The sequence below is a fragment of the Podarcis vaucheri genome (assembly GCF_965113315.1).
Source record: "Podarcis vaucheri genome assembly, chromosome: 6".
Lineage (NCBI taxonomy): Eukaryota > Metazoa > Chordata > Lepidosauria > Squamata > Lacertidae > Podarcis > Podarcis vaucheri.
The window spans coordinates 39,982,522-39,997,327 of record NC_138764.1 but is presented as its reverse complement, the minus strand read 5'-3'; the positions used below and the strand labels follow the sequence as shown (position 1 = coordinate 39,997,327).

General features: G+C 38.0%; 2 protein-coding genes across 7 annotated transcripts in view; one reads left to right on the top strand and one right to left on the bottom strand.

Moving 5' to 3' along the window:
• Window positions 1–11,070, top strand: part of NEXN (nexilin F-actin binding protein) — a 34,453-nt gene extending 23,383 nt beyond the window's left edge. For 5 of the 6 annotated variants that reach the window (XM_082227535.1, XM_082227539.1, XM_082227537.1 and 2 more), the window contains 8 exons: window positions 2,452–2,649; window positions 2,844–3,023; window positions 3,424–3,612; window positions 5,644–5,841; window positions 6,148–6,369; window positions 7,928–8,113; window positions 9,410–9,770; window positions 9,859–11,070. In XM_082227535.1, coding sequence (XP_082083661.1) covers window positions 2,452–2,649; window positions 2,844–3,023; window positions 3,424–3,612; window positions 5,644–5,841; window positions 6,148–6,369; window positions 7,928–8,113; window positions 9,410–9,770; window positions 9,859–9,872 — 1,548 coding nt within the window. In that variant the 3' untranslated portion in view covers window positions 9,873–11,070. The remainder of the gene's footprint in view (window positions 1–2,451; window positions 2,650–2,843; window positions 3,024–3,423; window positions 3,613–5,643; window positions 5,842–6,147; window positions 6,370–7,927; window positions 8,114–9,409; window positions 9,771–9,858) is intronic. The other variant, XM_082227540.1, reaches the window with a different exon arrangement.
• Window positions 11,071–11,195: 125 nt separating this feature from the next.
• FUBP1 (far upstream element binding protein 1) overlaps window positions 11,196–14,806 on the bottom strand; it is a 30,194-nt gene continuing 26,583 nt past the window's right edge. Inside the window, 2 exon segments of the mRNA XM_082227534.1 lie at window positions 11,196–13,522; window positions 13,524–13,564. Coding sequence (XP_082083660.1) covers window positions 13,504–13,522; window positions 13,524–13,564 — 60 coding nt within the window. The 3' untranslated portion in view covers window positions 11,196–13,503.

The following is a 14,806-nucleotide window of genomic DNA, read 5'->3' as shown; positions in this document are numbered from 1 at the left end:
GTATACTATCAGACTGATCAGACTCGCCATGAGGTAAATGTGACCAGAATTACAATGACTTTTGCTTCTTTACACTGTGACTTTTCTTGGCTCTTTGCCATTTGCCAGTAACCGTTGATGACATGGACACCTGCACATTATTTTACAATGCTGTTTCTTAATCCGTTTACTTAATATGCTTCTGGCCGGGGCTGAAGGGAATGGTAGTGTAATACAATTGGAAGGCACCATGTTGCTTAGCTCTATTCTTACAGTAATGTGAAGTGCATTCTGAAATGAGGTCAGTAGCCCCAAGGTAAATGTTGTGGTCTCATAAACCCTAAGTCGGCTACTATATTTACTGCTTGAATTGATGTAATGCCATTGCAGACACATTGTATGTGGCCTGTGGGCTATCTGCAGACAGTGCTATCTTGATTCCACTATGGCAGTTGCAATACATCTACATACAGTAATTAACAGAAATAGGATTGCATCTACCCATTATGCTTTGAGACAACTTTTTTTCCAAAAGTTGTGGAACAAGTTAATAGCCAAATGATTAACTAGGCACAAGAGTGTCTTAATTAAAGCCAGCTTAGGCTTTCAGAGCTGTTCGCTTTCTAAGATTGTCTTTATGAAGTCCTTTGAATTTTTTTATGTTATTTGCCTTGGCAGTATCTTTTAAAATTTAAGATCCCTCAAGAAACTGGCTACATTTTAAATGACTAAGATTAAGGTAGTCCCAGATGGGAAAGGACTCTTGCTTGAAGCTAAGCCAATCTGCATCTGGTCAGTACTTGAGTGTGGGATTGCTTGAGCATCCTAGTCTTAAATCCTATAATGTGAGAAAACATAAAAATCGAGTGAATAAAAATGAAATTGCTGTGGTTTCTGAACTCCCCACACCCCATGGACCACTTGAAAATTGCTGATGGACTTGGCAGGCCACTTAATGGTTTTCCTGCCTGTTGTAGCAATTTTAACAGCTGTGGTAGATGCTGTGTGATTTTTCATTGTATTTTAATTGCTATTTGTTGTGTTGTATTTTAACGCTGCAATCTGAATTTTATAGATTGCAAATGGTAGTAGAATAAAATACAAGAAACAAAAGAAGCAATGAAAATCAATATGAGTATTTAATATCAACATGCCTTGGACCACCTCAACGAAAGCTCATGAGCCATTGATAGTCCATGAATCAGTTTGGGTACTCCTGTTCTAATGTATTTTCCAGAAATAAGGCTAACAAAACGTTTCCAGATATCCTACCATGATTTCATGGAGTGTAACTCCCATCTGCTGACAGTCATCAAAATAGCTGCTCCTGCATGAAAGTGAATTCTTCTGCATAGTGGATGAGGAGGAGCATAGAATCTGACACGAGGATTACTACACTGCTGCATGGTCCCACAATTTTACCATGCCCTTTGTGTGGTACCACCAGTTCTTAACACCATGGTGTTTTTCTGTATTGTTTTGTTTTTTGGCGTGGAAAGTAGGTTTGAGGACAGAAGAGGGTGCCATCCCAGGGCTGTGTGTATGTGTGCGTGTGATCTTCTTTTCCTAGCAAGTGTTGTAATCGGAATTTTAATACTGATGTGTGGTAGATCTGTGCCTGTATTAGTAGCACTGCACTTCCCACATACTCATTTATATCACATTCATCGAAGTGGCACGAATAGGAGTAGCCTGCCCGCTAGATATGGTCCAGATAAACATGGACCTTCTATAGTTTTATTTGAGCATATGCCCCAGGCATTTAATAACCATATTTGCTCTACTTATTCAAGAGCATCCTTTTACACTTCACAACATCTACCTAGATCAGATTAGAAAAGGGTATTTACTACATTTGGAGCTAATCTCCTGTACCCATCTTTTAATGCTTGAAAAGTACAAGCAAAGCTCAGTTTAATAGATGTAGTTGTCTTGAGATAACTCTTACCAACTTAAGGACCTGGTAAAGCAGCATATCAGTGTCAAATTAGGTGCTCAGCTTCTATCCGGACTGGGTTTTTACCTGAATGACTTGAACTTTTGAGAAAAAGATAAATGGAGTTACAATACGTTGGAGTGTCTCATTTATCACGGACTTACTAGCTGGTTTAGGCAAGTCCCTCTTAGCTTCTCCATGAGCAATATAGGAGTAATACTGACTTACCTTACAGGGTTGTTGTAAGGACTACAAACAGCTTCATAGATATATATTATTCTGCTGAATGTTCAGAAGTGCTAAACTGATGGCACGATGCAAGTATTCACAAATGATTGACAGCAGCTGTGCCCAGAGCTGGAGCAGCATCTCCTCCTGATGCCATTTTGCTACCCTAAAGACAGTCAGCTGTGGCCACAGATTTTGTCCAGAAATCCTCCAAGAAATTGAACATTTTGGTAGAAGCGTAATTCTTCACAGGCAGTAAGTAGTTGCACAGTCCAAATGTTCACGGTGACATTTGTTTTTAACAACAGGAAGGTGATGATTCATTGCTAGTGACAGTAGTTCCCGTAAAACCTAGCAAAACACCTGGGAAGATGAAAATAAGTTTTGAGGACCTAGAGAGAGAGAGAGAAGAACAAGAAAGGCGAAAGCTTGAAGAAGAAAAGCGATTGAGATATGAGCAGGAAAAGCAAGCTCTCAGGGAAGTCAAATATTTCTCACCAGATGTGGTAAGCAAGATTGCGGGGGGAACCCCTTGCATGTTGACCCTAAGCATGCTTCATTGGAAAAAGGCTCCCGTTATTACAGCAAAACTTGCTTCCAACTAAGTGAATTCAGGAGTGCAGGGAAATCTGGGATTTTAAGACTGCATGCATTAAGTATCATGAGGATTTAAGTCAGAATAACAAACTTTTGTATATAGGATGAAGATGAAATGCTTGACAGCGAAAGAAAAGAATCACCCAGCCCTGGCAAAGTGAAACTAACATTTGAAGAATTGGAAAGACAGAGACAAGAAAATCAGAAAAGGCAAGCAGAGGAAGAGGCGAGGCAACGTCTGGAAGAGGAAAAACGTGCATTTGAGGAGGCAAGGCAACAAATGGTAAGCATATGGAGCAAAATATGGTCTTAGTGGAGGGGAGGATGGATGGACTTGGAGACATGTATGCCTGACCATATGAAAATTCAAAGCGGGGGACACACATGCAACCCTACCTCAATGTTCTCTCATACATCATGTCCTGCATGAATCCTTATGTTGTACTTCCACTTGCATTTGCTTGAATATTACTTGAATTACTGTGCTATTTAATTATATCTATTTTAGCTTCCATGCATGACCTTTGGTATATTTTAGTGGGAAGGGGGTGGGAATCTATATACATTATTTTAATACTAAAACTTTTTCTTGGTTATTTTTAAAAGTTCAATACCTCCCAAATTTGCTGCACCTTTCATCATCATTATTACTATTTACATGGTTTCTCTCTCTCTCCTGAAAGCTAAATGAAGATTATGATGATCAGGAAAATGAAAATTCCGTCAAGGAGTTCCGTCCTGGGAAACTGATACTTACCTTTGAGGAAATAGAAAGGCAGAGGCAAGAAGAAGAAAAAAAGAGAACAGAAGAGGAAGCCAGAAGGCGCATAGAAGAAGAGAAAAAGGCATTCGCTGAAGCAAGGAAAAGCATGGTAGGTGATTTATTTATTCATAAAAATACTTGTATACCACTGTTTCACACAAAAATACAGAGTAGTTTGCCAGTTATATCTATACAATAAAAACTATTTGAGACTTTTAAACCACAGAGCATCAACAAACTATCCCCGAAGTATTCCTAGTTGCTTGGATAAACCCGGCAGCATAGAAACATTTTTAGCAAACACTTTAAGGTCAAGGGGAGGTGCCCCCTAAATCTCTCTTGGAAGAGCATCACATAGGACTGGGCTTATGACACTATATGCGCCATTTCATGTCAATGTCAAATGAGCCTCAACAACTTGCATGATGACCAGCACATCTTAGTCACTTTGGTGGCATCTCTCTCTCTCCGTACACACAAGAGGAGGAATCCAACAGCTTAGTGGTCAAGGCAAACTGTAGCAGGAAAACCAACTAGTCCATAGGCTTCAACAAACTTGCTCTTCCATGGACTTAGACCCAGCAGTCTCCACGACAGGCGTTTCCCACCAAATTTCCCTTGCAGTGCCCATGTCTTCCCCTTTCTGTTGCAAGAGCTCCCCCACCAGTTTTGCAGAGAGGCACCCAATGGCCCAAGTGTAAATTACCTCCCTCACATCTCCTAAAGGTGCAAGTTATGCTCATGGGATTATAATCTGCAGAAGATCGGAAACACACTGTTGTTTCAATTTACTGAAATTAGCACATGCCAATACAAAGCATGTCCTTCAAGAACTTGTTTCCATTAACTAGTCCCTGTCCCATAACTCTGTTTCATGTGAGCTTGGCAAAGGGAAAGGCTAGCAGTTTAAGAAGTTTGGATAAAAAATGCAATCCTCTAATTTAGCTCAGAGAAAGAGCACTTCCCATTATGGTCTTGGAGCTACTAATAAGTAAATAGGGATTGCAACCATTGTGCAGAGGGTAAGGATTGCATCTGGTGAGGAAATGGAGCATGTGGTGTTTTGTTTTAAATGTGGGAACATCACGGAGCATTTGGTTTCAATTTCCTATTTGGAAGAACTGATTAGTGCCCAGATCCTGTGTCAGTGTTCTGCTGGCAGTGTTTGTAGGGTTGGATTTATTTAGTATTTCACTTTTCACAATCCTTTAATACATTAATGTGCTTTGGTACATTAACATCTTATCTTTCCCCGTCAAGCTGTAACTTCCATATACATAACTGCCCTGTCGACTGAAGGTATAGGGGTGTGTGTGTGAAAGTGATAGAGAGAGAGAGAGATTATCAGTGTTCATTATGAGGAAGCTGATCACCTTAATTTCAATGGAGATTTTATCAAAGAAAGAAGCGATGTTTTATATCAAACACTTAGTGTAGTTACAAATAAGCAAACGCATCACAACTATCATTAAGCATAGCTGCACCTTAGACCAAAAAACCCACACCTGTACATATAAATTTTACAGGTTTGGAGCAAGAGAAAAGCCTGCAAAGAATGTCTAGCTGAAGCTGATTTTCTTAATAAAAAAATTCCAACTTAGTTGGTCTTTAAGGTGCTACAGGAAGGAATTTTTTTATTTTGACTATGGCAGACCAACACGGCTACCCATCTGTAACTGATTTTCTTAGTTCTTTCTTCCAATAAGGCCCTGCCGTCACCCCTGAAAAGCTTTTCCAAAGGCTTTTCCTGAATTGAGAAGGGAGGATAACATGGGCATAGCCAGGATTTTTGTGGGGGGGGGCAGGATTTTTGTTAGGGGGGGCAGAACTGATGTGATTGGTCAGTTAGTTAAGTATTTCTATTGTTTTATTGATCTGGGGGAGAAACTGCCCCCCCTGGCTACGCCGCTTGAGGTAAAGGAGAAGGGATACTCAAAAATCATATAGAAGCACTTTTTGTGAGTGCCAGAGGTTTGCTGGGGGCTCTTGAGGAGCCAAATAAAGTGAACCTCTTTCAGGAGCCAAATAAAGTGAACCTCTCTAGATCCAAGTCACTTTGTGGATCTAAATTATAATATAATGGGATGATCAACACAAATGTAATTTTTCATCAGTGCAATGATAAAACTATTTCAAACAGAGTCCAGATGATGAGCTTTCGCCAATGTCTAAAACTGTATCCCAAGAATCTCTCACACCTGGAAAACTGGAAATTAACTTTGAGGAGCTACTGAGACAAAAAATGGAAGAAGAAAAGAGGCGTACAGAAGAGGAGCGCCGACAAAAACTGGAAATGGAAAAGCAGGAATTTGAGCAACTCAGACAAGAAATGGGAGAGGTCTGTCAATTCTTAACATGAATTGCTGTGACAAGTGCATGCAGAATTTTCTGCTTCTTGAATTAATACGAGGGACGAGAAAAGCATGCAGTTTAAAAGCTTGTTGTGAAAATTATAGTTAGTAGCTAACTGGACTTCAAAATAAGCAGCAGGCAGGGTGTTGCGCACCCAGGCAACTCAATGCTGCTGCTCAAAGCAATGTAAATTACATAATTAACAGTGCGTTATTTAAGCACTGCACATTTAGGATTTTTTTGGGTATTATTTGATTGTCAATAACCTTGTGGCATATTTTCCTTCAAATAGGAAGAGGAGGAGTGTGAAACCTTTGAGCTAAGCAGAGAATATGAGGAGCTAATAAGGTTAAAAAGAAGTGGTTCTATTCAAGCGAAGAGCTTGAAGAAAAAGTTTGAGAAAATTGGGCAGCTCTCCGAAGAAGAAATACAGAAAAAAATTGAGGAAGAAAGAGCAAGGAGAAGAGCTATGGATCAGGAAATAAAAGAAAGGGAAGCAGAGAAATTTCAAGAGGTAGGTTCCATTTTCAATTCAGCGGCTGCCTTGCGCTAGCTTCTGTGAGGGCTTGTGTGGCTACCACAAGACTTGAAGACTTACTGACAGCACTGTTCGTGTAAACCTGTCTCCACATGGTTACTACTTTGCATAACTGGATCCTATGGGACAGTGGGAATGTTTTAATCTAGCAACTGCAGGTAGGAAGGTCACATATGGATACGAAATCTATACGTTGCTGCATTGTGTGATCCACCCATGGGAAACTTGCAACCACAATACAGACAAGTAGTTATCAACCAAAGGAGCAGTATTCTGAATCTGCCTTGTGATAACGTCTGAGCACCACAGGCTTGGCTGAACAGGTCTTGTGTTTTTTTAAAACCATTTTGAAAAAATGTGAAAGTGTTTTTTCAAAAAAATATTCGCATAGTGTGCACAGGACAATGTATGTAATAATTATCAACAATACACAGATAAAAATCAGAAAAATTTAAAAGCAAATGCTTATCTGGATAGGCTTGTTGGAAGTAAAAATGTTTTTGCAGGCATCCAAATGGGGGATTCACATCCACTTCTTGGGCTACTAGCTGATACCTATAATTAGTTGTGTAAAATTACAGCTTGATTAAATCTGTAGTATGTCAATTTCGCAGTGTCTGTGTGGCTAAGTAGAAACTATGATGATCCCCTTCAGGCACGACTCTGCTCTCCAGATATTTTGGGACTACAACTCCCATCATCCCTGATCACTGGTCCTGTTGGCTAGGGATGATGGGAGTTGTAGTCCCAAAACATCTGGAGGGCTGAGTTTGCCTATGCTTGCAGCAGTTACTTAACCAGTTTTTCCAGAGATCTACTCAATTTAAGAGGACAAAGAGAGTCCTCTGTGGTCAGAACGACCACATTCTGTCTAATGTCTTCCTTCCCTGCCTTTTGAAATGGATTTGGGCAAAAAGGAAGAATTCCAGGAACTTATTAAATATGACGCTTATCTTCAGCATGCCATGTCTAGTCTGAGTCCTACCATATGTCACAGTGCTAATGCCGTATGTCTGCTTGCTACTGTATAGTGACAATGATGATTTTTTTCTTTTTTTTGCCTTGCGTCTTGTTTCTATCATGGACTGTGTTCCTATTTTACCTCTAGGGAGTTAGATGAAAATTCCTTTCCAGATTTCATACGTATTATTTATCTTCACAAAATGAAAAAATCAAGTAGGTTTAAAGGCAGTAGTATTTATGATCCAAGTTTCCTACAAATCATGTAGCAAACACCACCCTCTCAGGATTATAAAGCTTAGAATTATGTTTAATTGTGACAGTGCACTGTAATTTCTTTTCCTTGAAGCATTAAATTATGGCGATACTACAGGATGTGCTTTATGTCACTAGAAGAAACTTGTTTTGTTTTGCCTACAGCTTAACATCTTGTGGTAACAGACTCTATATATTCAGTTTATGGAGTAGTGAGCTTTCTGCCTGTTTTCCATATCCACTAATAACAGCTCTCTCACCCCGCCCTCCACTTTTTCCAAAAACTTGGTGCCATCTCATAATGTTTTTATTATTCCAGGAAGATGAAATAGATGTAAAGCCAGCCACAAAATCTGAAGCTCCATTTACACACAAGATAGACATGAAGGCCCGATTTGAACAAATGGCAAAGGCAAGAGAAGAGGAGGAGCAGAGAAGAATTGAAGAACAAAAAATGCTACGCATGCAATTTGAACAGAAGGAAATTGATGCTGCATTGCAAAAGGTGATGCAGGTGGTTTTCACATGCCCAAACTAGTTTGAGCCATTAGCAAAGTGTCAAGTGAGATCAGGTATTTGCTCCGTGGAGTCAGGAACCCCCAAAAGTGACTGGGTTTAGTTGGGGTGGGGAAGGGAAAGTAAAACAAAGCTAAGGAAATGCCCTAATGTTGAAGAGGTGGGAAGTGGGGCTCCACCCCCACCCAGGTGCAATAAATAATTCCCAGGGAGAAACTGCATCCTTTCTCTTTTGTTAGGATAAGAGAATCCTTGCTGTGTGACATTTCCCCTACCCCAGTCCTCCTTTGGGGCTCATTCTCCTTTTCCCACAACCTTAAAATTCATGTTAGCCACCCCAAAGTAATTAACTCTTCCCTTGCAGCAGAACCCCTGCAGCCATAACTCCCAACATTGGGGAGGCCTCATCCCCTCAAAACAGGAAACCATGCCTGCAAATGTGCCCATGTCTGACAGGCAATTATATACTTTTAAGGTGCTCTGCATGAAAAGCCTTGGGTGCAACTGTTTACAATTTGGCAGCGTTCATCAATTCTGGAGGGGCTCCTATGCCTGCAAATTTTATCTACCACTGTGAAAATGTAAAGCGTATTCTCCTTTACAGTGAATAGAAGGAAAGCAGAGGTTTTGTTTTTAAGGGAAAAAATTTTGCTTCCCAATACGTCAATTAGAAAGAGTGCTTCAATAAGGCTGCAGCCTGTTGCTACATCCACAAGTTTAATCTTGGGAGTCAATGCACATCCCTAAAAAGCTGAGCTCTTAAAAACTGAAAGCCTATCCACGTGCTGGTTCGTTAGAGTAAGAGATGATCTATTATCTAGCAGAAGCTCTAGGTACATGCAGTAGAACCAAGGCTTGTTTTTTTTGGCAAGCGGGCAAGGATTACTATTGCATTGTTCTACAAGGCCTAGAAAACACAAAACATTAAAGGCTAAAAAGACAATCTCCTGGTTATCCCACTGACTTGTTTTGAGACTTAGGCCTGCTTCCCTTTGCAGAACTCCATCCTTACATTGTTTCAGTCACACTAGTGTGGTTAGACTAGTGTGAGGATAGATCTTGTGAATAGCTGTACCTATAATAAAAAAAATAGAAGGGACCCAGAGGATATTGTCCAAACCTCTGCAATGGAGGAATACGCAGGGATCAAACCTGCAATCTTTGGGAGTTATCAGTGCCACACACTAACCAAATGAGCTATCCAAGCTGACCATACTGGTACTGTTCAATGTGCTGTATAATGTGTTTCAGCATTTGTTGTTGCAATTTATATTTCAAAATGCAGAAAAAGGAAGAGGAGGAGGAAGAGGATGGCAGCATTGTTAACGGCTCAGTCTATGAGGATGAAGAGCAGCAAGCACGATCTGGTGCTCCTTGGTTCAAAAAGCCTCTTAAAAATGTGTCTGTTGTGGATAGCGAACCAGTAAGGTTTACTGTTAAAATAACTGGAGAACCCAAGCCAGAGGTTACATGGTGGTTTGAAGGCGAAATGTTGCAGGACTGCGAGGACTATCAATATATTGAGAGAGGAGAAACCTACTGCCTTTACTTACCAGAAACTTTCCCGGAAGATGAAGGAGAATATATGTGTAAAGCAGTAAACAGCAGAGGAACAGCAGCTAGCACCTGTATTCTCACTATTGAGAGTAAGAGTTAGCATTTTTTAAGTTATCAGATCTTTAGTTCTTGTTCATGTCTGTTGATCTTAACTTTCTTTTCTTTTCTCTTCTCTAGCTGATGACTATTAATATCCTACTTTTTCTGGAGCCTTCCTTCCCTAAATTTACTACATCCATCTTTCTTTCTCTCTCTCTCCTGTGGTGGGGCCAACAAGAAGTTGTCTATCATTCCTCAAATAAGATACCCAATTGCCAGATTTATCTCTTGGTTTCAGACTGAAGTTTGGCAACAGAAGTTTCGTTCATTTGACAAACAATGGCTCAATTTCCACTTGTAAACAGCACTGTGGCTGCTTGTTAATGCCACTGAATTGTTTCTGTGACAAGGAGATTCTTATCAGGAAAGCCAAGCTGTTCATATGAAACAGCTTGTCATATGATCCCATCAAGTCTTCACCATGTTAATCAAAATGCATGATTGTCTTGAATGTGATCGGCTACTTCATGTAAGGTTACCCTAAGTAGCAGACTACTTAATGTTAGTTTTCATATAGAAAATTCAGCCAAAACCATATACAAACACAGTATTAAATTAAATCAAATCCAAAGACCACTTAATTCGTACTACATAAAAATGATCTTTATTTCTTTGGTCCTGGAAGCTTTGAGAGCAAAAAGTATATTTTTCTGGTCAAACTATTAAGTAGCCAAAAATAATGTAGTGGTTTATTTAAGTTATGCCTTTGTTTAATGCAACTTTTCCTTTAATATGCTTTAATAAAATTAAACCAAGATTATATTGGCTTGAAAGCAGGATTATGTAACTAAATGTGTACACACAGTTGTATGTCATGTTCTTTGAAATAAAACATTTGCATTTGTTTTGTATTAGATGGTAGGCATTGTCCAGCATCTTGCTTGGAATATTGAACCAAATTTGTATCTTTCAGGTTGGAAGTGTTAGAATCATAGTGAATGATGTTTCAACTTACATCTCGTATTGTATAATTATTTACTGAATCATCTCACTCAGTATTTACCAGACACAATACAGAAATATGTATGTATAACAAGATATTACAGCCATGTTTTTTGCTACATGAGAAACAACCAACTAAACTCCAATATAGACTAAAATGTATGCTGGAATGGAGAGATATGGAAGAAATTTGCATAATCTTCCATGGGATTTTGGCTTACTTTTATTGATCAGTACAACTGATTTACATTTTATGCAGGAGATAACTGGGTCTCTTCCTTACGTTGTACCAAACGACTTATTCTGTACCTGAACTGGAAGGTTAATAAATATGTTCAGTTCCTAAAACTGAGTATGTTCTTTATTTAATACTTGCACAGCTGCAAACACTGGAAGAAACGGTAACACTTCATCTTCCACTTGAAAGCTTTAAGTACCTGCCCCTTACCCCAAAAAAACCCACAGGAGACAAATTACCCATTAGTTTACATTTATTGAGAACTTATACAAAAACATTACAATTAATGTGTATTCATGAGTACATACAGTGTCAATATTGCAAGCTCAACACAACATACTGTAAAGCATTTGATTTACCTCACGTCCAAGCTGCATGTCCCTAAGATACTTCCCATCACAGTAGCCTTTAAAAGACAATCTTCTTTTTTTTACACGGGTAGTTTCTGTAGAGAACACTATCTTAGGACGAAAATGCATCTTGCATGCATATAAGATAAAGGTTGCATAAACACAGGACTTTCATAGGGTACTACCAGTAGGAAAGGAGTAGCTACTGTTTGCATTGTGTAGGGCCGAATGTTTTGCCTTATGAACTGCTAGTACACACAACAAAAATCGAAAAGTTCTTTCTACTGCCTAGATTATGAAAAGAAAGATTTCTCAGCAGCTGATGTAATATTTTCAGAAAGGTGAATGATATAGCCTACCTAGTTACTAAAAATAACTGCAATTTACACGAATCTAAAGATCACTTTTTTAAACTAGCAAATCATATCCTATACAGCACACATACTGAAGGGTGATCTGTAAACATTGTTATTAGTTGAAATTAAGATCATCTTTCCAAACATTCCTTACTCTCACTGCCTAACATTCTGTGACCGAGAAATTTGCACTTATTTTCCCCCTGCCATAGCACAAGAACCGCTCAAGGAAAACGAGGCAACTATGTATATAAAGGTTCAAACTCAATGAATGGAATGGAACCTTCTGATTCAATGCAAGGTTTCTGACAGAAATCAGACAAAACTGAATACCAAAACTACACTTGGTGCAAGAAGATGCCTGTAGGTCCACCAGCAAATTGATAATGAAAATAAAAAAAATGCTTAGTATAAAGATTATCAAAGCAGATGCATAATCCCCTATGCCAACAATTTCATTCTAGTTTCTATTACATCCCTTCCCTTGAAATTTCAAGCTATGTTTATATTAAAAACTGAGCAGCGAAAACAAGCTGTTTTAAAATGGGGAAACAAAATCTAACAGAGATGAAGCTCTTCAGCACGTATCTAGTTCTCATATAATAATGAAATCTGACATGTTGAACTACAACAAAATATGAAGTGGCTCGAGGGAATTCAAGTACAACTATTAATTTAGTTGTGAAATGCAAAACATTATCTATGCTTGACTATTCAGCAAAGTGTAACTTGATAGATGGTTTGTATTATTACCACATAACAAATTATGGAACATTTATGGTCAAGCAAATAGCACTTTAAAGAATGAGAAGCGATTAAAACAGGCAAATTATACCCTACACCATTAAGTATGGGATACATTTAAAATCGGTATTGTTTTGCCAATTTTACCTTCTACATGGAGCCCTTCTATGGTCCATGCTCATCGGCTCATCATGGCCATACACTCAAAGGAATCCTCTTTATTGGAAGTAACTATCTCAGGACCTGATTTTATGAGCTATGATTTGGTGCTTGCAGCATCTTCAGCACTGTGTGTGAAAATGAAGGCAGGGTTTTTTGAATATTTTTCTTTGATGCAGAGAAAAGCAGGACTTTTGATAAAATCAAAGCATTTTATTAAGTGACAAACAAAAAACTGATGGTACTGCCTTAGCATCGTCTATCTAAACTGAAAAAAATGGACCAGTTAAGCTATCTAAATAAGCCATATACAAAACATTTAAACTGGCAAAAATATACAGCAATTCAGCTGAAATAGCAAAGTAGGAAGGAGTTTCCTATAAAAAGGAAAGATTTGCTGAACTGTTAACATTTCACTGGTAATACATGCTTTCTACAACTATTCTGCAAAATTCAAGTCTAAATTTCCCTTCTTTATCAAATAAGCAAGCTAGGTTATGTTTTATGGTGTATAACTTAAAATCCGTTATTGCCTTGGGAATGAAACACACAGTATGCTTGAATAAGTAGTATTGGGTATAACATCCTTTGAACATTATAAAAGCATTTGTGAAGGCTGTTGAAATTCTGACCAATATTTCCTGTATCTTGAAAAAATATTTTATATTCATTTGTAACAACTCTGTTATTGAGGGAAAAATAGTAAAAGTGACTTACTCAAAAATTATTGCAGCAATCCACTTATCTTTTAAAAATAAAGATACACATTTACCCAGAAATGTAAATAATTGTTTCAGACTTTCCATTGGAATGAAACCATGAATAGCAGAATACATTTGGGGAAGATATTGGCAGATTGCTTTTGAATACACAAGCACAAAAAATTCTCACAGGGACAACATTAATAAACTGAAATATGTATTTATACACTTCCTTAGGTTGTGCTTACCTGTGCTTTTTGCAGCAGAACCTAAGGTGGAAGGTCTGGGAAGGCACTGTGAAGTATAAATAATTGCACTGTTTGCAATTAATAAAGATTTTATACTTTAAATGAATCAAAATCAACAGCCTCCATTTGGTGAATGATAAAGAATCTGGTGAATTGTTGCTCTGTTTAGTTAGTAACTACACCATTTTCGAATAAGCTACAGACTAATCATGCAAAATATTTGATCTAGAGACTTTACAGCCTACACTAAATATATTTAATAACTTCCTAGTAGTCTTTTCAAAATTTAAATCCTAACCTAAATTGGGATAAAAATAATTCCCTCCTGATTCTACAGTACAACAAAATGCATTTCTAATTATCTGTGCAGTAAAACTACTTCATTTCTGATCTCATTTTGTTCTTTTCTTGCAGCCATCCTAAGAGTATACTCCAAAACAACAAAATAGTTTTCCAAAAATAAGGCTAATAAAGGTTTAGAAATTAACATATACTTCTATCACCAAATAAATGCAGACAACTGAAGACAATACAACTTCCTCCTGACAAGCATTTCAAACTTTTGTTTTTAACAATGCACAAGTTTTTATCTGAATATATCTCATTTTTGAACCCTAATGAACAATTATTACTTAGGTAAATGACAATTTCTTTTGCTAAAGCTAAATAGCTCAAGAATACTTACCATTAAGCTCATACACATACATTTATGAACACCTAGGTTTCTGAATTAAGAAGCAATTATGATTTGCTAGAATATCAGCACTGTATTTTATTCCAACATAATATTCACACAGGTATGGCATTTGCATTATGTGGAACAGTGACAAAAAGATACTGTTGCAGTTCATCATTTTGTCATTCTGATGTACTTACAGTGCAATGCTCCTTGAAGGAACAATCAAGGATGATACACAGCACAGTCCTCCTCACCCCTACAGAGCTAGTTCTATACTGGCTGGATCAAACCTGCACTTCAACAGACAATGGCAAGACAGACTGTATTGCATGTAATCTAATAGATGCAAAAAAAGCAAACAGTGGATTTTAACAGTATACCAATTTTCAGTATGAATTAGTAAAAGTAAAAAAGTTTTATGGAGATTTTTCAAAATATAACTTAATGACTAGTCTTCAGCATTTTAAAACAGAGCTCATCTGCAAGACGTTTTTCTGTTAAGTACTCCCAGACTCCAAAAGGCATATTTCTAACACAAACACAGTTTTAGTAACTAAAATGCATATAATCCTTACTACACTGAATTCTTAAGCAAAGTGCTGCAAACCG